General features: G+C 44.2%; 1 protein-coding gene across 1 annotated transcript in view; it reads right to left on the bottom strand.

The window, feature by feature from the left end:
* Nucleotides 1-26,463, bottom strand: part of EXT2 (exostosin glycosyltransferase 2) — a 147,287-nt gene that overhangs the window by 4,707 nt on the left and 116,117 nt on the right. The window contains exons 11-13 of the mRNA XM_030330822.1: nt 8,160-8,303; nt 5,257-5,385; nt 3,446-3,528 (exon numbers count right to left, since the gene is read on the bottom strand). Coding sequence (XP_030186682.1) covers nt 3,446-3,528; nt 5,257-5,385; nt 8,160-8,303 — 356 coding nt within the window. The remainder of the gene's footprint in view (nt 1-3,445; nt 3,529-5,256; nt 5,386-8,159; nt 8,304-26,463) is intronic.

Raw genomic sequence — 26,463 nt, 5'->3', positions numbered from 1 at the left:
CTATTTTAGGAGATAAGGAGATTGGAGTTTAGCATAAAGTCAATCAGTTGTCTTAAGTCAGATAGCTACTAAGTGACAAATCCATAATTTGAACAAAGACTGGCCTGAATCAGAATACAGTGTTCTTTTTCTTAAGATCAGCACCGTCTGTCATATTCCCTTACCTTGTTGAAGCTATTGGTCAAAATGAACAGTTACATAGTCTTCTGGTTTTCTGGCTCTTAAAGAATTAACAGACCATCCTGGAAATGGATGCTGGCAGTAAAAGCTACTTTCCTACACAACTGTGATTTCTGCTCCAAGACCCCAAATATAAGAATAAATAAGCTTATTAAACCACAAAACCCAACACAAGGTCATAACTTGCAAAGTGGTTAACTTGCTTCACTGTTTTGTGCAAAATGTGAATTTTGCAAAGGGAACTATTAAGAAAAAACAACAAATGAACCATTCTACAACTGTAACTCCACTTCTGGATCTACCCACGATGGCTTAAATCATGCCTTCCTCCCTCCCGACCTAAGTGCCTTATATAATAATTTAGTGATTCAATCTTTCATCCAAATAGTTTTGCTCCCAGTTTCTGATTTCCAGATTGATTTCCTCTGTTCCCTATCAAATTTCTCAAAAGGGTATTCTACATACACTAACTCTACTTCCTCACCACAGACTCACACTCCATAACCCTTAAGCCCCGCTGCTCCAAGGCATTATTTTTTTTCAAAGTCACCAATGACCATTTAGTTCAAAGATCTTTTCCCAGTCTGCATGCTTCCTGCTCCTCCCTTGCTTCTGTGCACTATAGACCCTGGGTCTCTCCTGGCTTCTCCGGTGGCTGCTTCTCTGTTTTCGTTACTCTTTCTGTCTCCTAAATGTCAGAATTTCTCAAGATTCTGCCCTTGGCTTTTCTTCAGTCAGTGGCCATCTCTGGGAAGATGTCTTTCAGATATCTACCTTTGTTTTCATCTTCTTCCTGAAGGTTCCACATTTCCAACTGCTTGCTCCGTATCTACATCTGCACATATAGAGGGAAAGACCCCCAAATCTTCACCAACCTGACTGTTCTCCAACTTTGCCCATGGTTAAAATCTCCTCCCGTCCTTGTTAATTACACTGTTAAAGGTGCAACCGTCTGTGTTCCCTCCTCCCTTAGCTGGCCGTCTCCCCCTGACTGTATTATTCACACTGTTGATGGTACTACCACTCTTCCTGACTCGACATCTAAGCTCCCTCTGTCAAGTCCTTCTCCATAACCTCAAGTTCTAGCATATCTTCCTTTGGGTGAAAAAGCATCTCTGAATATTTAATCCATCCCTTTCTTTCCACACTCAACTTAGCTCAAGCTTCCCATTTCCATATGTACTTTCGTCAATTTCTTCGCCTTCATTCTACTCTGCACCACTTCCAAATTAATCTCAAAACAATACTTTGATCAAGCTCCGTTGTTCAAAAACTTTCGACGGCATGTCAGAGCCTGAAGAAGTTCGTTCAAGCTCCTTCACTGGGCAGTCCTTCAGGGTCTAGCACCAACAGGACAGAATTCTACACTCTAGCCACACCGGACCCCTAACTGCCTGCCAGATACACCTTCAACCTGATGACTGGAACCTTCAACCACCTGGTTTCCCCTGCCTGGGATCTCCTCTTCTTGTCCAGTGATCTTAGTGATCTTTGAAGGCTTATTTCAAGTGCCATCTTTTACAAAATTATTCCTAGTAATCAACCTAGTGAGAAGCCACGTCTCTTTCCTCTGACCAATTATAACATTCTGAGCCTCCCTTATGGTACTTACCACATATAGCTTTGGATTGTTACACACACAGGTGTGTGTGTGTGTGTGTGTGTGTGTGTGTGTGTGTGTGTGTTGCTGTTAATTATAAATTCTGACAGAATCTGATTTAAGCCTAACAACATCTGGGTAGTCACCTATTCTATTTTCAAAAGTCTGTTCCCAACAGGAAGCCCCCGCATCTCCCTTAGTTACTGTAGTCAGTGTTTAATAATAATTATATCTAACTTAAATGTCTCTCATCGTATTTTAAGTCTCTTTACATTGGTCATCTCAGTGGTGCTGGAGAAGAGTCGCTTAGCCTTAGCATGAACTTCAAGGCCATTATCAGGCCAACGTTGGTCCCTAAAATTCCTATCTTACACCATATAACCCCATCATTTTAACTCAGCCTACTCAACAACCAATTGCTTAATGCTATGAATTCTCCCAACACAAAGAATGGAGGTGGGTTTAATAATAATTTCGTGTACTCCAATATAACTATAATTGGGGTCTCTTCCAAATGAGCTATGACAGTCATTGTGACTGCCCTTGACTGTGTAGTAACTACGATACCCGTGACAGATATTTCCCAAATCACAATAATATGTTATTTCACACTGACAATTAATAAAAGTCATGTCATTTGGGTAAAATATTTATATATGAAAGAGATAAAAGGATTATTTACAGGGTAGGAAAGAAGTAGGAATACGAAGGAGTAAAGCATTATAGAATCCAGGCCAAGTGAAACAACTTTCTGCACAAAAAGATCTTCCAGGCTTTAAGGATTTTAACACGGTGGATAGATTTCAGAAAGACTGCAAGCAGACCCACATGGGACCCGTGGACACCTGCGCTAGATATCTCATTCTCTAAGGGCCACTACAACCTTCCCTGAGTGCACTTTGGTCCCCTGACAGCACTGCTATGGGATGTCCGGGCTTGTTGTCTTATGTAAGGAGCTGCCTTTTGGAAGAATTAGGTTTGATTCAGGAGATGCCAAGCTTGGGGACCTTCAGGATACAAGTGAGAATGGTGAGGTCTAGGGAAAGATTGTAACGATCCGAAGGGAAGATGTAGGTTTCCCACTCCTTTTACATCCGCTCCCCTACGAGGCTTAGTATTATGTCTCACACAAAAGTATGCTTGTTGAGTGACTGACTGAATTGAAATAAAAGGAGGATTTCAGAGCTGACTTGCTCCTCTCACTCTGTAATGTAAAGAGCTGTGCTTTCCATTCTGTTCTTGGTAGGTGTTTGGTCAGAAAAGGTAATTTGTCTCTAGGTTTGGTTTCATTCCTTCTAATCAAACTTTTATTGTCACGTGGAGATACCCTGCAACACAATGCCGTATTCTCTTGGAATTGACTAGCCTCCACCCAAATGACTGTGGATGGCTGACCGTTAGTCCACATGGAGAATCTGACTTCAGGAGCTTAAGGCCAGCTATATTTTTAAGACCCTTCCAGCCATTACAAATTGAGTGAGTAGCATTCCAAATTAATTCTTTGGGTGACCTGGGCTTGAACTAACCCAATTCCCACAGTGCAAAAGGAGGTGACTATGGCTACCAGCTGCTGTCCTTATATCTCCAACAAGTCCCATAAACAGGCCCAAGGCAGGAAATGGGGATCAGAGGCTAGGGCAGACTTTTGGTTAGAGGCCCGCTCACCTCTCCACCATGTGCGTCTGGTCTAGCGAAAGCCCGTCAATGGCTGTGCACTCAGGACACTTGAATTTCTTTCGCGGTGTTACCTGCCAGAGAAGTACAAAAATACACCTGGCCGTCAGTGCCAAGGACGATAAAATCACGCTTGTGACAACACTCTGCATGCTTCTGTTCTGTAAGCTGAGCTTCCTGCTCTCTCCACACGCACACGCGCGCGCCTGCGCGCACACACACACACCCCTCGCCATTCCTCCATTCAGTTCTGTCTGGCTTGGCCAACGGCACAACTCACAAGGGCCCAATAAAAAAGGCTTGGAGGGCTTTTGCCTTCTGTAACTGGAAAGAAGTGGTGATGACAAGCTCCTTAATTCCTGTTTAATGACTGTTTTCTCACTGCCAAGGTCCTTGTATAAACACCATTTGTTCTTGCAGCCATAAGGGCGATGAAATACAGCTTCCCATAACTTTCACCGTAACCTCGGTTCCAACAGGCACTCTTTTTCCTTCTTCCAGCTAATGGCAAATGCTTTGAGCAGCACCATGCTCCTGAAGGTGCCAGCTTCTTTTGCAATTCCCTTCAATCAGGAAAAAAATCCCATGGTCTCTCGCCCTCTGAATTCTTTTCCCTGACTCTCCCTCCTGCTCTCCCGAACCTTAAACTCCTAATGATTTTCTTAGCAAACCCAGGGAGACTGTTATCCAAACCCAGTGAAGCTAAAGAAAGAGCAGAGAGAGGTTGGGCAGGGGGAGAATGCTAGATAACTAAGGCCAGGCTAAGAAGCACACAGATGCCAGAACGACTGTCCAGAGGGAGCCGGCACAGCTAAAACCTCTTGAAGCACATCTGGAGATAAGAGGGGTTCCTTTAAAACTAAGTTTGTGATTTACATATTGGACTTTTTCTTGCAGTGAGCTGTTGACTAAGTTAGAGGGCAGGGGGAGGACTGGGTCAAGTTTGCAGATTACAGACAGGGACTCTTCCTCTTTTTTAGTCACTTTGGTTTAATCTGACTTCTCCCCTCAATTAACAGCACGAACAATCAGTGGGGGCCATAGCACGCTTCCAATGTACTTCCAGTACGGCAAGACTCCATTATAGGAATCTGTCCTTGAAGCACAGCCCATTTTTATATGGAATCCGAATTCGGAAGGAAAGAAGGTCAGGATGATTCCACTCATAAAAATAAGGAAACTCTCTCTTCATATCTGGGGATCTGGGTTTGAGCAAAATCTACATTTCAGAAACAGACATCCATTACAGATACAGAAATCCCCATGTGATCCTTGTGTACTCTCAGCTTTTATTTATTTTTTTACTCTTAGCTTTTAATATGTTATGGGAAAGATACTTTTAAAAACTGGTAACTGATATTTTAAAATGTTTAGAAAAACTACAGTTATCATTGTACAAAGTGTACTATCTTCTCTATGTCTATAAAAAATAAAAATCAGCTACTTTAAGAAAGATGTAAGTTGCATTCTTTAATTAACAGATCTAGATTCCCTATCAGCTTTGAGAATAAAGTTTTTTAAAAACATGATTTGTAGATTGACCATTACAGCCTTTATCTCTCATACTGGAGATTAAAAACTATAACTAAAGAAACTGTATTTTAAAAAAAGAAAATATGTTTAAATTATCAAAGCCTAGCTTCAGCGTTACAATGTGACTGCATCTTAAAAATAAAAGAGAGCTTAAAGTCATCCAATCCAACACTTCATTTATACTTATGAGAACTTCTCAGGCTCAGAGAAACAAAGACTTGCCCAAGATCACAAAGTTAGCAGCAGAGCTGGACCAGCATGCCTCCTACCTTGATGACAGCTTTTCCCGTGACGTTAGCTACCAGGAAGTTCATGGCAATGTCTTCACAGTTCATATGAGCATCCACCCAGTTCTTGATATCCCCAGGCATTTTGTAGGTATACAGGTAATTAAAATACTGTCAGGTAAGACAAAAAGAAGAAAGACGCAAATGGCAGTGGGCCACGGTTGATGGGGGCCACTTAACGGTTGATGGTTAAGACAAAGAGTCACTTAATCATATTGCAGAGACAAGCTTTCTCTCATAGGATTAATCACAAGGTTGTAAAAAGTATTAGAATGCTTTTGGTCAGGTGATCAAGTATCTTTAATACTGTCATTCTTTTAAAATTCACCTATTGTTGGGGCACCTAGATGACTCAGCCGGTGAAGCATCCGATTCTTGATTTCGGCTCAGGTCATGATCCCAGGGTCCTGGGATGAAGCATCATGTCAGGCTCCAAGCTGAGGGTGGAGCCTGCTTAAGATTCTCTCTCTTCTGGGTCGCCTGGGTGGCTCAGTCAGTTAAGTGTCCGACTTCAGCTCAGGTCATGACCTCACAGTTGTGAATTCAAGCCCGGCAATGGACTCTGTGCTGACAGTGTGGACCCTACTTGGGATTCCTTCTCTCCCTCTCTCTCTCTGCCCTTCCCTCGCTTGTGTTCTCCCTCTCAAAAATAAACTTATAAAAAAAAAAGATCCTCTCCCTCTCTCCCCCACTTGTGTGCGCTCTCTCTGTCTCAAAACCCCAAATAAATAAATAACATAAAAAATAAAAATGACCTATTATAAGCAGCGTAGGTAGAGCGTGAAGCCCTTGAATGCAGATGCTTCAGACTCATGTTCCATGTATTTAGTAAGTAAAATATCATTCAGAGACACACTGTATATGGATCGCTACCAAATTCTTTTCCTGGAGTCACAATGCTCAATCCTCTTTGCTACATTCTCCCCGCAGATTGAAAACAGAGACAGACATAAATTAATGGTGGACTGACACTGCAAAGGTATGTGCTTTTTATTTTTTTTTAAAGTTTATTTTTATTTATTTTTGAGAAAGATACAGAGAGTAAGTGGGGGGGGAGGAGAAGGAAAGGGGAGGGAGGGAAGGAGAGGGAGGGAGGGAGGGAGGAAGGGAGGGAGGGAGGGAGGGAGGGAGGGAGAGAGAGAGAGAGAGAGAGAGAGAGAGAGAATTCCAAGCAGACTCCACACTGTCAGCACAGAGCTCGTTGCAGGGCTCAAACTCACAAACTATGAGATCATGACCTGAGCTGACATCAAGAGTCTGACGCTTAACCGACTGAGCCACCTGGCACCCCAGTATGTGTTTTTTAAAGTAAAATACATATGAGGCAATTCTGCTACTTCCATCACTTACACGTATGAAATAGTGTGGACGTTCATGGAGAAAAAAGTGCACACACTGTACTACCATAAACTCCAAGAATTATAAACATTTATTTATTTATTACTAAGAACAAAAACCCATTTCTAAACTCAGAGCCCTGAAAAATACACAGCAGTACCAAGATACCAACAAGCAATCACTACAATACAGCTCGTTAACTTAACTACACTGGGGTGGACAGACACACAGATGTCCTCCTGACATCAGTACCTTGTGCTACTGCTGACAACAGACAAGTTGTTAGAGTTCAATTAAACTATACACTCCCAGGGGCACTCAACCATCAAACCGAATATTCTAAAGTCCAATACGCACTCTTCAACCTCTCCCTAGTAAAAAAAGTCAAACACATGAGGTGACAATTCTCAGAAGAGAGGAAACACAAAAGACACAAAAGGAATTTCAACCACAATAATCAAATCAGAGTGAAAATAGTAAGATCCGTCTTCACTTATCAAAACAGCTCAGTTTGATTTTTCTCTTTTTACATATTTCATGCAAGGAGGGTAATAGTAAGACAGTTCTGTATTTTGCTGGGTGTGCAAATTGGCGCAAACAATGCTCAAAACAACAGACAAATATGTACATCAAAACCTCCCCAAAATGTTCATTCCCTTTGATGTAATTCTACTTCTAGAAATCTATCACAAGCACAATTATGAAAATGGATACTGATCACTATTTAAGCATTAGATATTAAGCTTATCTAAAATAGCAAAACAAACCAAAACAAAAAAACCAAAAGCAAAAAACACAAAGGGTGCCTGGATAGCTCAATCAGTTGAGCGCTCAACTCTTGATTTTGGCTCAGGTCGTGATGCTGGGGGTCGTGGGACCGACACTGAGCGTAGATCCTGCTTAAGATTCTCTCTCTGCCTCTGCTCCTCTCTCCCACTCATATACTCTCTCTTTCTCAACAAAAAAAAGTAACATAAATAAATACATAAAATAGTAAATAAAAAATTAGAGACAATCTAAACATCTAGTGATAGAAAAATAGTTACACATGATTTATGGAATATTAATACAATAGCATATTAGCAGTTATGTTACGAAGAAATGTTAATGTTAAAAAAACTCATAATACATGCAAAAATCAGGCTAATGAGAATATTTACAACAGTCTGCGTATGAGAATAAGTAAATAAATAAAAGGCAAACCGCAAAAAACATCTATACGGTAACAATGATTGTCTCTAAGTGATGGGACTACGAGTGACTTTTCTTCTATGATAACATTTGTTCTGAATTTTCCATATTTGCTAATAGCAGTATATGCGTTATCTGTATAATAAGAAATATAACTAAAAAAAATCACACAACATGGCCTTTCTTCCTTAACTAGTGTAGTTGACACACGACACGACATGGCCTTCATAAGCCCTCTGACTAGAACATTTTTCCTAAACTCAGCAGAAATTCAACTGGGCCAAACAGAATAAACAGCATGCGCTCAGTTGGGTCACCTCAGACCCACCTGCCCCCGCCTGCTGCCCCCCTCTTACCTTGTGATAAAACGCTGCCCCCGTGAGCACCATGGATACCTCATTGGTCCACTCCGACTCATACTTCCACTTATTCATCTCATGGTCCCAGAGATGCAGACGACCTGGGTAACCCACCAACCGGTCAGGAAATTCCCGCCACACCTAAGGCAAGAAATACATCAACGATCAATTCCCAGTTCAGACGACGACGGAGCGCAGTGCTAAGTTATACACATGGTATGCAGACTCGCCAGGTTGAACTCTTCACCAGCTCAGATCAGAATGCGCCCCTGAAGATGTTCAATTAAACAGGTGCTAGTTATTCCGTCAATACTCAAAGACAGATGCGGATTCTAATTTCCTCCAAATCTTCCTGCGGTTGCTTGAAAATAGCTTACTGAGGGGTGCCTGGGTGGCTCAGTCGGTTGAGCGTCCGACTTCAGCTCAGGTCATGATCTCACAGTCTGTGAGTTCGAGCCCCACCATCAGACTCTGTGCTGACAGCTCAGAGCCTGGAGTCTGCTTCAGATTCTGTGTCTCCCTCTCTCTCTGCCCCTCCCCTGCTCATGTTCTGTCTCTCTCTGTCTCAAAAATAAGTAAAAAAAAGTTAAAAAAAAAAAAAAAGAAAGAAAATAGCTTACTGAATTGGGCTAAGGTAGGTAATCCCTTAACAAATGATTATGGAAATAGGTTCCATTTTTAATGAATGCACACATGAAGAATAAATGGAACCGTGCAACTCAACTGTCCTAGTTTATATTAAATTTGGCAATTGTGAAACCTTAGAAAGTCTCTGTTTCTTAAAAAACAAAACAAAACTATTTCTCTGGAGCACACAGCCATTCCTATGGCCTTTTAGAAGCCTCACGTGTAGAGAATGTGCCTGATTCTATAATGTAACACACTGAAAACAAAAACTTGAATTCCACATTTGGAAAGGTTCTTAGATATGGTTTTGTGAAACAAAATTTGGTATACTGGGGGTGGGGTACCTCCAATGATCTTTCCCCGTGTATTTCTGTGTAAGTTAGTTTAACCTTTAAAAAAGAGGAAGTGTGTATCGTTAAGGAGTATTGACAATTCACCAGCTGTTCATGCTGCCCCGTCTCAGCACCATGATTCCTCATCCTTTACCAGGCCTCTAAGGCTCCTGAGCGTCCAGTCCTGTGCCCTATTCTTTAAACTCTCTAATTTCAACCAGTTTTCATCCCTTTAAATACCTTCTATAATCTACTGACCTCTAAATTTGTTTGGCCCAGAATGTTCCAGAGATAACCAACTACTTACTTAATATCTTCCACTGGATAAACAGGCATCTCAAACTTAACATGGCCAACACGTAACTCTTGATTCCATATCCCCAGATAAGCCGTTCTCTCAATCTTCTCATCTCAATAAATCGGCTACCTGACTGCCCCAGCCCAAAAGCTACGAGACAGCCTTTATTCCTCCTTTTCCTGCTTCCCCACACCCCATCCATCAGCAAGTCCTGCTGGCTCTACTTCTGACCACCTCTTGCCAATTCTCCCACCCCTCTCCCCAGCCCAAACCACCATCCTCTCTCACCTAGACTGTTGTTAACAGGGCTCTAACTCATCTCCTTGCTTCCACTCTCACCCTTCCAGACCATTATTTATAGAGTATCTCTAAGAGGACTATTCCTAAAAGAATATTAGAGTACAGATGGTCCCTAACTTAGGATAGTTCAACTTACGGTTTTTTGACATTTACAATGGTGCAAAAGCAATACGCATTCAGTAGAAACCGTATTTCGAATTTTTTGCATTTGGATCTTGTCCTGGGCTAGCAATCTGCAGTACGATCCTTTCTCATGAGGCTGGGCAGTGGCAGCAAGCTGCAGCTTCCAGTCACCATGCGACCACGGGGTCCACAATCTATACATCTAGAGCCATCCTGTACCCAGGCAACTATTCTGTTTTTTGCTTTCAGTACAGTATTCAATAAATTACACAAGGTGCTCAACTTTATAGGCTCTGTGTTAGATGACTGTGCCCAACTGTAGGCTAATGTAAGTGTTCTGAGCACCTTTTAGGGTAGAATAGGCTAAGCTGGGATGTTTGGTAAATCAGGTTTATTAAATGCATTTTCAACTCACAATGGGCTTATCAGGTAACCCTATGGCAAGTTGAGAAAAATCTGTATTCTATACAGGGTAACTCAGCCAACAGGCTGTATCCCATTGTGTGTGTGTGTGTGTTTGTGTGTGTGTGTGTGTGTGTGTATACATATATGTGTATGTATATATACACATACACATATATATACATATATACACATACACATATATATACATATATACATATGTGTGTATATATACATATATACATATATATATACATATATACATACACATATATATATACACATATATACATCTTAATATTATCTTCATCATATATGTCCCCGCATATATATGTCATATGGTCACATGCTGCAGCAAGCAGAGGCTTCCTCAATGCCTAGGTGTCACTGAGTCCAGGGAGGATGTGTCATTGCTTGCCCAGAGGCACAGCCAGTGGGCCAGCGCCCCCGGCCCCTTCTGTAGTTTGCTAGGGCTAGTGGAACAGACTCACCACACCAGGCGGCTTAAAGCAACAGAAATCTAGAAGTCTGAAGTCAAGGTGCTGGCAGGGCCACGCTCCCTTCTGACACCTATAGGGGAAGGATGCTTCCTTGCTGTTCAGCTTCATTTGGCTGTCCATCTTGGGTCCTTCTAGGCTTGTAGGTGCATCACTCCTAACCTCTGTCTTCGTATGGCCTTCCTCCCTCTGTGTGTGTGTCTCTGGGCCCAAAATTTTCCTTTTTATAGGGATACCAGTCCAACTGGATTAGAGCCCACCCCAATGACCTCATTTTAACTTTATTACCCGAGAAGATCCTATTTCCAAATAAGGTTACTAAGGGTTAAGATTTCAACATATCTTTCTTAGAGGGACACACTTCAACCCAACACCCCCAAAATCTTTAAGAAATGCTATAGCTCTGAAACAAAACAAAGAATGGGTTCCCATGACCAGAATAACAGCCAAATTCCTTAGCATATTCTGAAGGGTGCACCCCACTCTCCAACCTCTTCTACCACGTTCTTCCACATTTCAGTGGCCTTTCTGGTCTTTAATCATAACCTCTGTGTCTTTTTCTTCTGACGGGGATATTGTCCCAGCTCTTCAAAAAGCTGGTTCTTGCTCATCAGTGAGGTCTCTGCTTAAACGTCGCCTACTTTTAAGAGGCCCTTTCACACTTTCCTAGCCAAGGTGAACACCTCTCCCACCCGGCCATTCTCCATCACATCCCCTCACCCCATCTTTTCCTTCACCAAACTTTCATTTTCTGAAATTGCTTTGGTTATTTATTGTTTCCTTATTGTTTACCTCCATGAGGACAGAGGTTTAGTCTTCTTCCCTGTGGTTTCTCAAGCACAAAGAACAGCACCCGCGCGTGGCAGCGTTCCACGCGCGCTTTCTGAACGTACGGACACGGAGGCTCTCGCAGGCGAAAAAGCTGAGAATACAAGAAGGCACTGCAGATCACAGCCAGTGTCCTCCTTTATTCAGAAAGTCGGCAACGGTACCGCTCGACAGCTACCACGAGTAATACTGGGATATCCCTTGCGTGTGAGGATCACAGTAATAACTCACCATCACCAAAGCACATGTTTTAAACGGCTTCTCCAGAAGCGGATAAGGGATATTCGCTGAGTCATTACACTGTCTCACCCAGTCCTCCTGTGATCATCCACATGCTTTTATGGGCTCTCTGACCTGGGTCTTGAGCGTGGCCTGGGGTTTCCTTTGTGTGAAACCTCTCAAACCCACAACCTTGGCCTCATTAACACCATGTTGTAACCAACAGAGTTAATCAGCCACAGCCATCGTCAGAATAGCTGCAGACAAACGAAGTCGTGTCAAACATTTCCTCGGATGTGTAAGGCTGCTGCTGTGTTCCTACTCTGGGGCTTGTGTTTCAGCAGATTAAAATAATATGATACTCTTACAGTTTTATAGAGCGCAGAGCAACAACATAGTATGTGAGCCGTAACTGCTGTTTGGTCTGTGGGCCCGAGCACCCTCCATGAAACGCACCGCCAGTTTCCTTCTGCCAACACTGGACACCTGCCTGTTCAAGTCACGCCGCTGCCGCAGTCACCTCAGCGGAATGAAAGAGCTTCTGAAAGGGCTCCAGGCACAAGTAAGTAAACTAAACACCAGGGGTGGGGAACACCCCTGCCGGATGCAAGCTGCGTCTTCCCCGCATCTACTTTGAGTCAACAAAGCTTTGCAATCCCTGCGCTTTCCCACGGGTCCTTCTCTGCAAGCCCCCATTGGCAGCAACCATAACAACACTGGCTCAGTTTTAGGGTCAAACGCCGTCAGGATTTCAGTCTTCTTCCTGTTGGCTGAAGCCACTTATCAGACTTCCCTCCACAGGGACTTAATTCGGTGACACTGGGTCACAGAAGGCTGAACTACGCTGTTCTAAGAGCATCAGAGGTGTCCTGAACTTCAGATTCCTTTGGAGCCGTTGGTGAGCGCTGTTCCTCAGGCGGGGCCTCTCTGCCCTTGACTTACTCCAGGCAGCTGGATACAATCAAGAGACCATCCTTGTCACTTCATCTATAACTCTGCAGCTGACTACAGGATCAAAACGGAGTGGGGCCGAGCAGGATGGGCCCTCTCTGATCGAGCCCCAGTGTAGTACGAAGTCGATTATGTAGACAGTAAAGCATCTTCCCAGCCAGAAGAGCGAGAACTCTAATTCCACCCCCTCTCCTCATGGCTACCCACCTCCCACTCTAATTCGGCTTTTTTCTTTTTACCTCAGGGAAATGCTCCAGGGTCAGCCTTTTGTCATTACTAACAGATGCCTTTATATATTGCAGTGCGGGCATCTGAAACTTCACACGATATCCCTGGAGTTCTAGTAACAGTGCTTCCACAGCTCTGCTCAGGTCACTAAGCCATTACTCGATGGTTTGCCTGCACTGCTGAAGTCCTCTGTATAGACTGTCCTCATCTAATTTTTTTAATGTTTATTTTTGAGAGAGAGTGAGAGAGTTAAGAGAGAGGTGGGGGGTAGAGAGAGGGAGGGAGGGGCAGAGAGAGAGGGAGACACAGAATCCTTACATTTAGGAGCCAATTCCACATCACTGTTTAAACAAGGTAATACCATGCTGTTTGCTTCCACTCAAAGGTTTACAAACTTGGTCCTGACCACCCCTTACCTGGCTTATGGAAATGTGTTCTTCTCTGAACTCCCAGCTATGCTCACTGAGCTGTTTTCAGAGTTATCTATCTCCCCTCTCTCTCCCTCTTCCTCTCTCCCTTCCTCCCTCCCTCCAACTTCCTGAGGTCTTCTGTGGCTTCCCAATGCCAGCTGATCAAACTAAGACCGTCCACCTTTGTTTCAAAGGCACAGGAGGCAGCCTAGATCACCTGCTACAGAAAGTGCACCAAGAGGATCTGGCTAAAGCAGATCCAGGCCTCGCCCCGCCACTGAGGAGTTGTGCAAGCAAACTCCTCAGGTTGTCCTGCTTTCGTTTTGCCATCTGCAAAAGAGGGGCTGGATTAAATGACCTCTAATGTCCTTTCAGGGCTAAAATCTTCTATCTTCTTCCTCACTGACATACTCCCAAGGAAACTAACCCAGCTGTGATCAGTTGCGAGTTGTAAGTCTCTAAAGTACACGGCCCGCATTATTTAACTTTGGTTTAAAGTACCGTTCACATATGGGTACCCAACAAATGTTCCTGAAAAGAGGCTAGCTAATGCACTATATTCCAAGCTAACTTGGAGAGTGCATTTTAAACCCAGGGTGTGTGCTAACCACAGATTCAGGAAACAGACCGGGGGGAGCAGGGGGAAGGTGTAACAACAGGTGGTACCCATCTGGGCTATGCAATTATGAAATCACGGGTCAGCTTTAGGAGAAAAGCAACTCTCTGAAGGGGCTGCTATAGTCATCACAGTTCAAAGACACAGTTCCACAGGGATATTGCTACTGGGTGAGAGGGATACCACATGTATCAGGAGTCAGGAGCCCAGACAGACGAAGAAGCAGTGAGGGAAATGTGGGAAATATGGATCCAAGGCACATCAAACCGGGCTGGGGTTTCACTTCTGTCCTTGTACACGGCCCCTGGGTTGTGTCCATCCCTAACCATCAGAGTGGAACAGAACCCCACACGCGTGGTCACACGCCTGGGTCAGCGGAGGCAGGGCTGCCAGGATCCTGACTTTCGAACATCTTTGGATTAGTGGCCCTTCTTCCCTCAGGCCTGTCCTGCATGCTGCCCAGATGGGAGAGGGCTAGCTGGCTGCATGCCAATTCCTGGCTAGTTTCCACAGAAGGGCCAGTTATCGGATTCACTCTCAGCCCTCCAGGAACAAAGCTCACCTTTTATATTTGGAATTTCCTGAAAAGAAGTAGACTGGGGCTTGAGTTGACTGGCTTCATTTTCAGCTCGTGCTTTTTTTTAATTTTTTTAAATGTTTATTTATGTTTGAAAGAAAAAGAGCGTGGGCAGGGGAGGGGCAGAGAGAGAGGGAGACACAGAATCCGAAGCAGGCTCCAGGCTCCAAGCTGTGTGCACAGAGCCCGACGCGGAGCTCAAAGTCGCAAACTGTGAGATCACGACCTGAGCCGAAGTCGGACGCTTAACCGACTGACCACCAGGCGCTCCTCAGCTCATGCGTTTTAGTCACACCGGTGGTTGGTAGTTTTCGTTGGTAGTTTTCTCTTTTTGCCAAAAAGCCAAAGAGCCTCCATCCACACCCGGGATGCAGTTAAATGCCAACGCTAGACATCTAGAGTGAGGGAGCCCTAAGCTGTCACCTGGAGTTCCCTGATGCTGGTTGGTTTTGACAAATACATGTACATGCTGTGTTAAGTATTAAGATTTACCTGTTGGATCACTTCAGTCTGCCTGAGAGACCATTCCAATCCGAGGCCAGGGTTTGCTTAAAATAAGCCAAGCAGCAAAGCCAGGATCATGGGGAGGCTTCTGGGATTTGGGCAGCCATTCTACTTGCCCCAGTCTGGCTGAAGGTCAGTGCCTTGGTGCTGGGAGACATGCTCTCCCGTTCCTTTCGAGTTCTCTCTTCGGACTCGGGGCAGTGACGAAGGCAAAGAGACAGGCTGGGGTTGGCCAGAGTTGAGAGAGTGTACCATTAAATCCCGCAATGGTAACCACAATTAAGAAGACCCTGCTGGAGGAGCTGGCTTTGAAACATTCTCCTCATCCTGATCTGTACCATCTCACCCGATGGCACAACCAGGGGTCTTCTGTGGATGGTAAGGAGAAGACTCACGCTTTGGCAGTCCGAGCTACTGGCCCCTACCCAGGCCACTTCAGACATCCGCAGCTGGAGACCATGTGGAAGGCAGAGCTCATTCTGTGCGGCTCCCTCGCCGTACAGATGAGAAAACAGCTGGAGAAGAAGAGGCCCTCCCAACGTTACATTGTCAGTTCGAGCCGAAGCTGGAGCCTAACTCCCAGCCTGGGCATCTGTTCATGAAGTCGCAGGATTTCCCACTCTTCCGAGGCTGAAAAGCGCCTCATCTCCCCACACTCAGCGCCCCACTTGGGAAACAAAGAAGTCAGGTGGTGCTGTCTGGAATGGCATTCGGGACCGGTGTTCTACACGAGTGCTAGTGCAGACACGGGAAGAGTCACGCACGCGTACTGACCAAGCTGAGGGTAGAACGGGTAGGGAGAGGAGGTGGGGACACCCACAAAACCCTGTGCTCCCCCCTGGCATTCGTCTTCTAAAAGCTGAAGGCTCTTCATGAATGTGGTTCCCATTTAGCAAAGAAAGCCACATGCTCACACCATTAAGAGAAGGAAGTCCTGTCAGCCGTGCAGCAAACTAGTGAGACCCCACAGATGACATCCGTGGGTCTGCTGGATCCTGGTGATCGGTGAGGCTCAGGACAGAGAAGGAAATACAAGCAAAAAGCAGCTGAATGAAAGATTAAACTCCACTACTATCTTTCACGAGGCAACGAATCTCCCGAGAGAGAATAACAAAGAGAAGGAAAGACGTGAGTTTGAGGGGACGGGAGGGGTAAGGGATGGGTCAGGACTGGGTCGTGGGTTTTCCAATCTCACACTCCTCAGGACACACTAAACATGAAATCATTTTTATTTCCATGACCTCAGCTCGGGGTGGGGGGGACGGGGGATACTATTTCTACGTCTGGTCCCATGGGATTGTTTAATAAAGTTAAAAGAAGAAAAGTGATAAGTCAAATGGCTACTCTCTTTAAATCCTTTAAATCGAGTGGAAAACGGAAACTTTAGTTTTTATGAATAACGATTATTGAGGCTTCAGAATTTCCAGTTGATTTTGGTGAGGCTCAATTTAAAAGACAGGGGACCAAAGATACGAGCTCTGTCCAGTAAGGGGGAACTCTCCTTACTTCAGGTCACTGCCCTGGTGACTTCCATCGCCTAGCAATCGGGGACACTACTACAAAACTGGCCAATACTTTGTTCTCGTCTCACCGTGCAAAGGGAAGAAGTGGCACTGACCATAAACTCCGTAATCCTGGCTGAAGCATCAGTGTGGTTCCAAACTGATTATGCATGAATTAATTCAGCATAATGCCCTCCTTATACGTCTGCTTAAACCCCATAATGTCCTGGTAGGGAATCAAGCAGCTGAGGGACTCTTTCAAATTATTTATTTATTTATATCCCATGCATTTCCAAAAAATGCATTTCCTTACAATAAAAGGCAAAAACTAAAATAAAGTCCAAACTGTCAGGGCGCCTGGGTGGCTCCGGTTAAGCATCCGACTTTGGCTCAGGTCATGATCGCATGGTCTGTGGGTTCGAGCCCTACACCGGGCTCTTTGCTGACAACGCAGAGCCTGGAGCCTACTTCAAATTCTGTGTCTCCCTCTCTCTCTGTCCTTCCCCCACCTGCTCTCTTTGTCTCTCAATAATAAATAAAACATTTAAAAAAAAATTCTTTTTAAAGTCCAAACTGTCAAAACAAAGGATGTCCTCAACAGCATTTTTTTAAAAATTCAGACTCATTCCATCTACTGTTAAGAATATTAATCCTAATATCAAGTTCTAGAAAGGCAATCTAGCAGCAAGCTAAAATCATAAAGTTTGGGGATAGAGAGATATGCGTATTCCTATTTGTCAATTAATCTATACATTCAATTCACAGATACTTACTGAGTCTCTACTATTTTTTAATCAAATATTTTGAGATAATTGCAAATTCGAAAGCAGTTGTAAGAAATAATGAACAAAGAGCCTGTGTACTGTTTACCCAGTTTCCCCCAATGGCAACATCTCAAAACTACAGTGTGATATCACATGATACTGACACTGACACTGACACAGTTAAGATACAGAGCTTTCTCCGCCTGATCTTTTATAGACACCCTCCCCCTCAATCACTGGCAACCACTAATGGGTTCTCCATTTCTATGATTTTATAATTTCAAGAAGGTTATATAAATGGAATCACGTAGTATACAACCTTTTGGGATTGGCTTTTTTCACTCAGCATAATTTTTAGGGACTGTCTTACAATCCAAAGAATGTATACAGGGGCGCTTGGGTGGCTCAGTCGGTTAAGCGTCCGACTTCGGCTCGGGTCACGATCTCGCGGTCCGTGAGTTCGAGCCTCGCGTCGGGCTCTGGGCTGATGGCTCGGAGCCTGGAGCCTGCTTCCAATTCTGTGTCTCCCTCTCTCTCTGCCCCTCCCCCGTTCATGCTCTGTCTCTCTCTGTCTCAAAAATAAATAAACGTTAAAACTGAAGAGGTCCGTGACTTAAGAGGGAAAAAATGCAGTATTAAAAAACAACAACAACAACAACAAAAAAAACGAAGAATGTATACAAAAATAAAGCATGTATCTTATTATTAAGGGCCTAATCGTTTAGAAAAGCTAGTGACATATGCACAAAAAGCTAGACATGAAAGAAAGCAAGGACACAGGAGAAAGCACAAAAGTGAGTTAAGAGGACGGTAAGATTACTTCTGGGTTGCGGGTGGGAGACCAGGGAATAAGGAAAAGGCTTCATGGATTTCATTTTAAGAGAACTACAAAGTGAGGGTTGAGATTCCCACTGCCCCCAACCAGGTAGGTAATTAGTACAAAATTACTCTTTGCTATGTGTTTATTAGCAGGCCAGCAAGTAGACAACCTCTACGTGGATTCTCTCACTGAATACAGAAGAGGGGATCATTTAACTTTGAACAACAAGTAATTTTACTCTCAGAAACTGTATGTTACAGAAAATTCAATGTCCGAACACATTAAGTTCACTCATTCAGTCAATAAATATTTACTGAGCATCCACTATGTGTTAAGCACTAGGCACGGAGTAGTAAACAGGGCAGACACAATCCTGCCTGAATGGGCTACTCTGAATTAGGGGAGTTTTTCAATCTAGCCCCAGAGATCTAGGCCGTGGGTGTAATTAGGGGCCTAGCTGTAAGAAGGGAGCAGAGGGTCAACAGGACCTCTGCCCCAACCCTCACATCTTCAGTCCAACTCAAAGGCTGGTTGGGAAACTAGGAACTAAGGTTGCCAATGCCTGATCTAAACCCGTCAACAGAGAGTAGCAAACATACAGCAATCACGATTAATGCGAACCCTAGGCACCAACTTGCGAGCACCAAGAAATAAATCTGATCTAAGAGGGGAGCCGTAAACATTACACTGACTAGTTCACCTTGCTTTCTAAAGACTCACTGTTCCTAGTCACGACCATTCTGAAGTCAGGGGACTACTCTGATCCTTTAAGCTTGCTTTCTTTTTATTCTTCCAAAATGTGGAATTGCTAGGTTTAATGCAGCAGCAATCAACAACCACGGTCTCCAATTCATGATTTTGCAAGCAAGTTTATAACTGGCAGTGAAGGACGCAGGTTCACACTGGGGAACAACACAGAATTTTCTTTGGAAAGCTACAGACGCTGCACCCCCCCCCCCGCCCGCCCAGCCCCCCAGATGCTGGGGACGCTCATGGCCTGGATGCTGCTATGGCTTTCGTTTCCCCTGGCCCTATGCCAAGGCCTGCCCACACACCTCCCTGAAGCAACTCTATCAAAATCAAGGCAGATAAGCAGCCCATGCAAGACGAATTCCCCATATCCCCAAATCATAAGCCAAATTCTGAAGCTCTGAATTCCTGGAGAAGCCAAAGCCTGTAATCAATCCCAACGAGACAACAGGCAGCTTTTGGAACAATAACCCTCAAACATATGGATCCTTTCAGGTTGGAATATCATTGCAGATATCTCCTTTTGAATGGGGGGGGGGGAGGGAAAGTATGCATTCTTTAAACCATCAAGTGTACCAACACCTCTTTAAAATAACTATCCCACATTATAAGCATTAGCTCTTTGAGGCACGGAGCCACAGAGCCAGGTGGGCCCTCTGGTGCCGCAGACGGGAGAGACGCGGAGGCTCGGTGGGGAGCACACAGGCCCAGGGGTGGAGAGGGCAGAAGAGCACCAGCACTGCCCCGCAAGAAATAAGCGCTTATGGAAAACATATTGAAACCGACTCACCTGCCTTATCTGGGGGGGGAAGTCAGTGAGGAGGAGACACCTCGGTGGGAAGATGTGCCAGCAGGAAGCACACTCCCCCTCTTTGGGACAGGGAAGATAGGATGTTTCATTAATGGCTAGGTAAATAAATTCTGAGCTTGTCATTTTAATTTGCTCAGTGGGGAAGAAAAAAGTGTCACTCTATTGTAATTCCCAACTGGGCACTCTTTTAAAATGCTCAGATCTTACTCCAGTGTTCAGCATAGATATTCGATTTCCTTCCCTTAATATTTGTTTGACTTATTCTCCAGTGGGGACTGGGCGCTTTAGAAGAGCTCTGAGAGGTCAAACTTCACCGCAGCTCCTCTCAGCACCTCCGTGGGCTCCTGGCCGCGGCTTCGGGTCCTCTTTCAGCAGCCCCGGCGGCAGCAGCGGCCCACATGCACGGCTTCCCCGGCTCCCGGGAGCCCCGGGTGTAAATCAGTGCAAGCTGGAGATAGGACAGACCTAACAGATTCCTCGGGACTCTCCTCCAGGCTGAAAACGGAGCCCGCAGCAATGAGGGACACCCCAGGGACAGAACTCTCTATGAAAGAGCCACAGTCTTCCACATGTCCCCTCTGAGGGAGGCTCTGACTACACCTTCTGGGCAGGGACAGTCACCGAAATGAGCCATCTGGCCTAGTCCTCTTCTGAAGACAACGGTCTTTATCTATAATGCCCACTCTTTGGGTACATAAGAAAGTGAACAACGTAAGGAAAGAGGGACAGATGTGTTTTTCAACATTCACCACTGTACTGATATTACGGCCGGACTCAGGAAATGTACTATCACTCACTCAGACATAATGCACAAGGTCCAAAGAGCTTACAGCCATCTACTTCTCCAGGTAATTGATGAGGAGGGCACACCACGAGTCCTAAGAAACATATAATTCTAAAAAGCTCCACTTAGGCTCTAGCTACACTGTAAAGCTTTAGTGTCAGACCCAGCACAAATGCTAATCCAGAACAGCTTTTGCAAGGTTTGACTTTGTGCGTGCCAGAAATGGGCCCAGCTCACAGTGAATCCCAGTGCCGGCGGCCATGAGGAGAGTCCATCCTTCAGAGAAGAGAAGGAAATACTGGAACCTCTCAGCCACCCACCAGGTCAGACGCTGTGAAAGCTCAAGGATCTGAGTCAGCCAAGAGGTCAAAGAATGGAAATCTACGGCACCGGTTCTTTCCGAAGGCTGAGACGGTTCCAGCAATTAGATTGTCCGCCCACTGCAAGGATATCCCTTGCATTTTGGGCCCTCCTTTAGGGACGTTCCCTTTTTTATCTGTCTTGGCTGTGTAAGAACTGAGTTTCTTGGTGCCCTAGATGAACCCTAAGGGTAAGCTTGCCCTAGAGCCCACGGCAGGATGAGTTCCATGTGCCATCAAGGAAAACTCTTCTGAAGTCAGCCTCCTGTATTCCCAACAAACCAGAGCACGTCGTAAGATTTAGGGCTCTGGCTTACATCTAGGGAGGAAAGCAGTTAACTTATCAGAAGGATCATAACCACAAGTCTGTGAGAAACAATCTTTAGACCCAGCCCAACACTTGTTTTACATTTATTTGTTCCCCCGGCTCAGTATCTGTGGCACTTTCACTGGCAGAAAGCTTGGAGAGAAATGAAGAGGACAGAGATAGTCTCTCTCTCTCTCTTTAAATTATCTGCTAGAGGTTACCGTGAAGGCTACTCTATGATAGGCTGTCTTCACCTCTCAGCTCCTCTAGCAAGGAGAGAAAAAGTGGGATAGTTTACTTAGGATCACAGATTACACCATCTGTCTGCTCTCCCTGGATGAATATAGAAGTATCTCCAAATTCTACAAATTCTGTTTCAAATGTAACTGTTATACAGAGCCTCAACTCTGGAATTCTTCAATTAGCCAAGCTCCCTCATCACAAATTAAATGCGAGCTATGGGGAAGCCTGTCTTCTTCTCTTTGGTTCTTTAATCCACTTGAACATTAAGTCTATAGACTTCCCACCTCTATCCACCTGGCCTTCGCTGTCTGTAGTGTCTGTTGTTTCGCATTCATCCTGTGATCTGACTGCTTTGGACCAGACACTCGTACAAACCTACAATCCTTCTTTTTACCACTTCTTAAGCTTTTCAGCTGGCCCTACGTTGTGTAACCAAGCTAGCTTCCGTTGTTAACCGAGGCACAACTTCCTCCCTCCTCAGGTCAATCTGCTTCTCGCCGACCACACACACCGAGCTCACTCTCCCCTTGGTGCCTTTCCTCTCGGTTCTTCCTATACCAGGAGAGCCACTCAGAGATGGTTGTATGTCGTCCAGAAAAAAAGTGGAGCATTCTAAGCTATCTTGCTGTCTTGCCACGATTCTTTGAAAGTATGTACTTGCCATTACCCCAGGGAGTTATGAACAAAATAATACAACTAAATTCTCAAAATTCATTAGCACCCAAGAGGTTCAACCAGCCTCTGCCACCTACGGATACCCAGCCAGTGAAAGGAAGGCATCAGCATTTTTGTGCGCCTAGCAACACACAGCCACTCTAAGCCAATTCCCATCCGCACACGAAGTACTGACTTTATAACCAGTATTATTAGCCAAGAGCGTTTCACATCTCTCAGGTGAAAAATGTTCAGCGCTTAAGTGCTACTAATAATTTTTATGGTTGGAAATGAGGATCAAAGTATGAAAGGAAAAATAAATTCACGGGTTCATACATTCGGCCAAGTCCGCCTGGCTCATTTTCTGCCACATGTTTGAAACTCTCTTAAAGGCGGGGGAGGGGAGGAGGAACAAGTTGCATTTTATTTCCCAGCTCTTTAGGTCTGGAATAAAAGCAGCCAGACTTAGGGGGGGGAAAAATCACACTCAAGTAACACTATACGCTGCTACTGCTCCCCCAGGGTTTCCTTGCAAATGAGTATCAAGGACTCAATAGATACTTTCCTGGTAAAATACATAAACAGATAAATAAATTATCCCAGGCTGAAAAGAATTCCCACATCTGGTAGCTCACTAGAGCTTGTCAAACAAGTCAGAAACACGCAGGGCCAGAGAAGAGCATTCTTCAGCTCCTGATTTCAGGGCTGGAGAGGGAATGTAACATTTCCCAAACCCTCTGCTCTCCAACAGGGAGTGTGACCCATATAAACAGGCAAGTGACCCCTGTGTTTTCTTCCAATTAAACAAATAATGATCCACAGTATTAGGTCTCGAATCCAAACGTCTGTGGGCTCAAATCACTGCCACTGGAAGGAAAGAGGGCTCTCGAACACGGCCTGGCCTTCCGTGCCCAGGGCCTGCTGTGTTGCACCTGCAGGGGGATAGTCCACGCCCATGGCACATCTTGAAGAGGTCACCGCCCTCTCTGCACCTCTGTCTGCTCGGCAACAAAGCATCAGGTGACAGGATGATCCCTAAGGTCCCTTCACGTTCTGGCATTGTGTTTCTCTAAAACAGCCTTCCAGCCGGGGTGCTGTGAACGGTCACCGGGTGCACAGTGATCCCCACCCTCTCGGCCAGTCTACGTGCCTCGGGAGACAGGGCTAACATGACCTAGCTGTGCTCTGGTGAGCCGCCTTCTGGAAAAGGGTTCTAGATCCACTCTCTCTCACCTCTTACACTAGCCCCACCTTTCCCTCTCTCGCTTTGGGATGCACGCAGCCTGTGAGCTGCCCTTTGGTCTCTGCCCTAGTTCCTCAGGCACGCCCTGGAGCCCGCCACTCCAAAACGGTCTCTGCACATCGATGGTTCCAACCCTCTGACAGATGCGCTACCTTAAAATGCCCTCACGTCTGTGAAAACCGTGCTGGGACTCTGTGCCTGAGTAGGTGCTAGGCCTCAGAAGGGGTGTGGGCAGAACCGCGCCCACAGCAGGCCTGGGCTCCCCCTTCCGGTAACTGCCGTATTCTCCCCTCGGACTCCCCTGGATCCTCCCTCGTGCGAGCTTTCCACATTTCACAGGGAAGGGAAGGGGTTTGTCACTTTATATAAAGGCACAGAAGTTGGATGCTTTTCCACATGCAACCACACCGTACTGCTCTGCCTGTACTTCTTATCCCTCAGATTCGTTACACCCAAAGGGATTGCAGGAAGTCATCTGGTCTATTCTTCTGTCTCCTGGCAGCACTAGTAAAACCACTCTAGAGGCTGGAAAGACTGCTGGCTTCCTCCTTCTGAAAAATTCCCAAATGGGGAGATGCTTCTGTCTCTCCAGATTTCTCAAAAAATTCTTTGGAGCCACAGTAAGAAAGGTCTGTTGCTGGTTTCTCTTTGGTTCTCACATATTAAATACTGTATTTAAACTTTTTTTTTTTTTTTTTCAATTTAAACGAGGGTAGTGAATTTACTACAGAAATGAGAAAGGCTTTGGGAGAAAAATAACAGAAGAATTGGAGATGCCTATTATAGAGAAGAACAAGCACAGGGATGATTATATTAAAATTAAAAAGTTTCCCCGTGGAGAATAAACTGATGGTTACTGGGGGGAGGTGGGTGGAAGGATGGGCTGAACAGGTGACGGCGATTAAGGAGTGCTGGGTGTTTTATAGAAGTGGGAAATGACTATACTGTATACCTGAAAATAATACTACACTGTGTGCTAACTGGAATTTAAATAAAAACAAAAAAATAAATTAAAAGCACCGAGATAACTGATCTTACCTAATTGGCCCCATAAGATCATTACATCTACAACTACAGAATATAAACTCATTTAAAATTTTAACGTTTTTTTAGAATTTATTTTTGAGAGAGAAAGAGAGACAGAATGAGAGCAGGAGAGGGGCAGAGAGAGAGGGAGACACAGAATCTGAGGCAGGCTCCAGGCTCTCAGCTGTCAGCACAGAGCCTGATGCAGGGCTCGAACCCACAAACTGTGAGATCAGACCTGAGCCGAAGGCGGATGCTCAACCAACTGAGCCACCCAGGTGCCCCTACAGAATGTAAACTTATTTTAGGTGCACACAGAACATTTACCAAAATAGACCTTTCATTGGACCATCCAGTCGCAGTAAATTTCAAAAATAATGAAACCATATGTAGTATATGACCATAGTAGAATCAAATGAGAAATCAATTAAGAAAAAGATAACTTTAAAAACTGGCAAAAGTAAGCACTATACTTTTATATGACTATGGGTCAAAGAAGATTCTACAATAGAAATAAAATATTTTAAACTTAAGGATAATAGAAATATGAAATCAAGACTTGGGAATAAACCTAAAGTAGTAATTACCAAGAAATTTACAGCTTTAAATGCATACATTATAAAAATAAATACTGAGATCTAAGCTATCAAAAGACTAGAAAAATAACAGCAACTTAAATTCATGAAAGTAAACAAAGAAACTAATCAAGAAAAGTTAAAGATAAAACAAATACACAATAAAGAAAAATCAACAAAATCAAAAGCTGACCCTTTGCAAAGATTATGACCCTGCTCTACCTGTAACAACACTGATCAAGAAAAAGAAAACAAAAACCACCAACACCAGGAGTGAAAAAGAAAACATCATTCCAGATCTCTAGACTTTAAACAAGATAAGACCCATGACGGCTTTATAGCAATACATTTTACAATACAAATGAAATGAAGAGATTTCCTGAAAAACATAATTTATCAAAAATGAACACGACAAGAAATAGGAAGTCTGAACAGTGCTGGAGTCATTAAAGAAACTGGGTGTGTAATTCATATGCTAGAGAGCTGGCTGAGAACAGAGGGAACATCGAATGGGCGGTGTAAGGAGAAAGTTATAAATATCAACTATGCTCTCACGACCAAGCTATTATAGGTACAGAGACCACTGTAGCTATGCAGATTTTCTCCTTTCCTTGTGTGTGTGTGTGTGTGTGTGTGTGTGTGTGTGTGTACCAATTTCTTTGTCTCCTTCTCCAATTACTATTTGACATAAGAATTTCTGCTACAATTTATTCAGTTTGTACAATGTACGTAAATTTATACAACTCTTTGGATGTCTGTGGCTTCTTCAGCTCTTGAACCTGTGAGTTTAATGTCCTTTGCCAAATTTTGGAAGTTTTCAGTCATTATTTCTTCGAATATTTCCTCTGCCCCACATTCTTTCTTTTCTCTTCTCCTTCTGGGACTCTGATGACCCAAATGTATCTTTTGTGATTGTCCCATAAGTCCCTGAGGCTCTCTGTTCATTTCTTTTTTTCAGTCTATGTTCCCTCTGTTGTTCAGATTGGGTAATTCCTACTGATTTATCCTCAAGTTCACTAATTTTTTCCTGTTATCTTCATTCATCTACTGAGCCCGTCGGTGAATTTTAAATTTTGGTTTCTGTAATTATCAGTTTTGAAATTCCCATATGGTTGTTCTTTATATCTGTTTCTTTGCTGCAACTTTCTATTTTTCCATTTGTTTCAAGAGTGCTCATAAGTGCTTATTAAATCATCTTTTATGATAGTGGTTTTAAAATCCTTGTCAAATAATTCCAATATTTGTATCATCTTGGTGTTGGCATCTGTTGACTGTCTTTTCTCATAAAAGTTGCAATTTTCCCAATTCTGGTATGATGAGTAATTTTGAATTGTACCCTGAACATTTTGAATATTACTATGAGACCCTGTTCCTTTTAAGTTTCCATATTTTATCAGGGAGTTTAGGTTCAGAATTTATGCCCTGACCCACCTTTGTGGGCTGTGGATCGAGTAACAATTCAGTCTTCAAAGACTTGATAGTGCTCTTCTGGTCTGCCCAACTTGGGTGTTACCAGGCGCTAATACCTGAAACCTGGTTGGTATTCTATAC

This window comes from Lynx canadensis, chromosome D1, assembly GCF_007474595.2.
Source record: "Lynx canadensis isolate LIC74 chromosome D1, mLynCan4.pri.v2, whole genome shotgun sequence".
In the NCBI taxonomy this organism is placed as follows: Eukaryota; Metazoa; Chordata; class Mammalia; order Carnivora; family Felidae; genus Lynx; species Lynx canadensis.
This window is presented reverse-complemented; position numbering and strand designations above follow the sequence as displayed.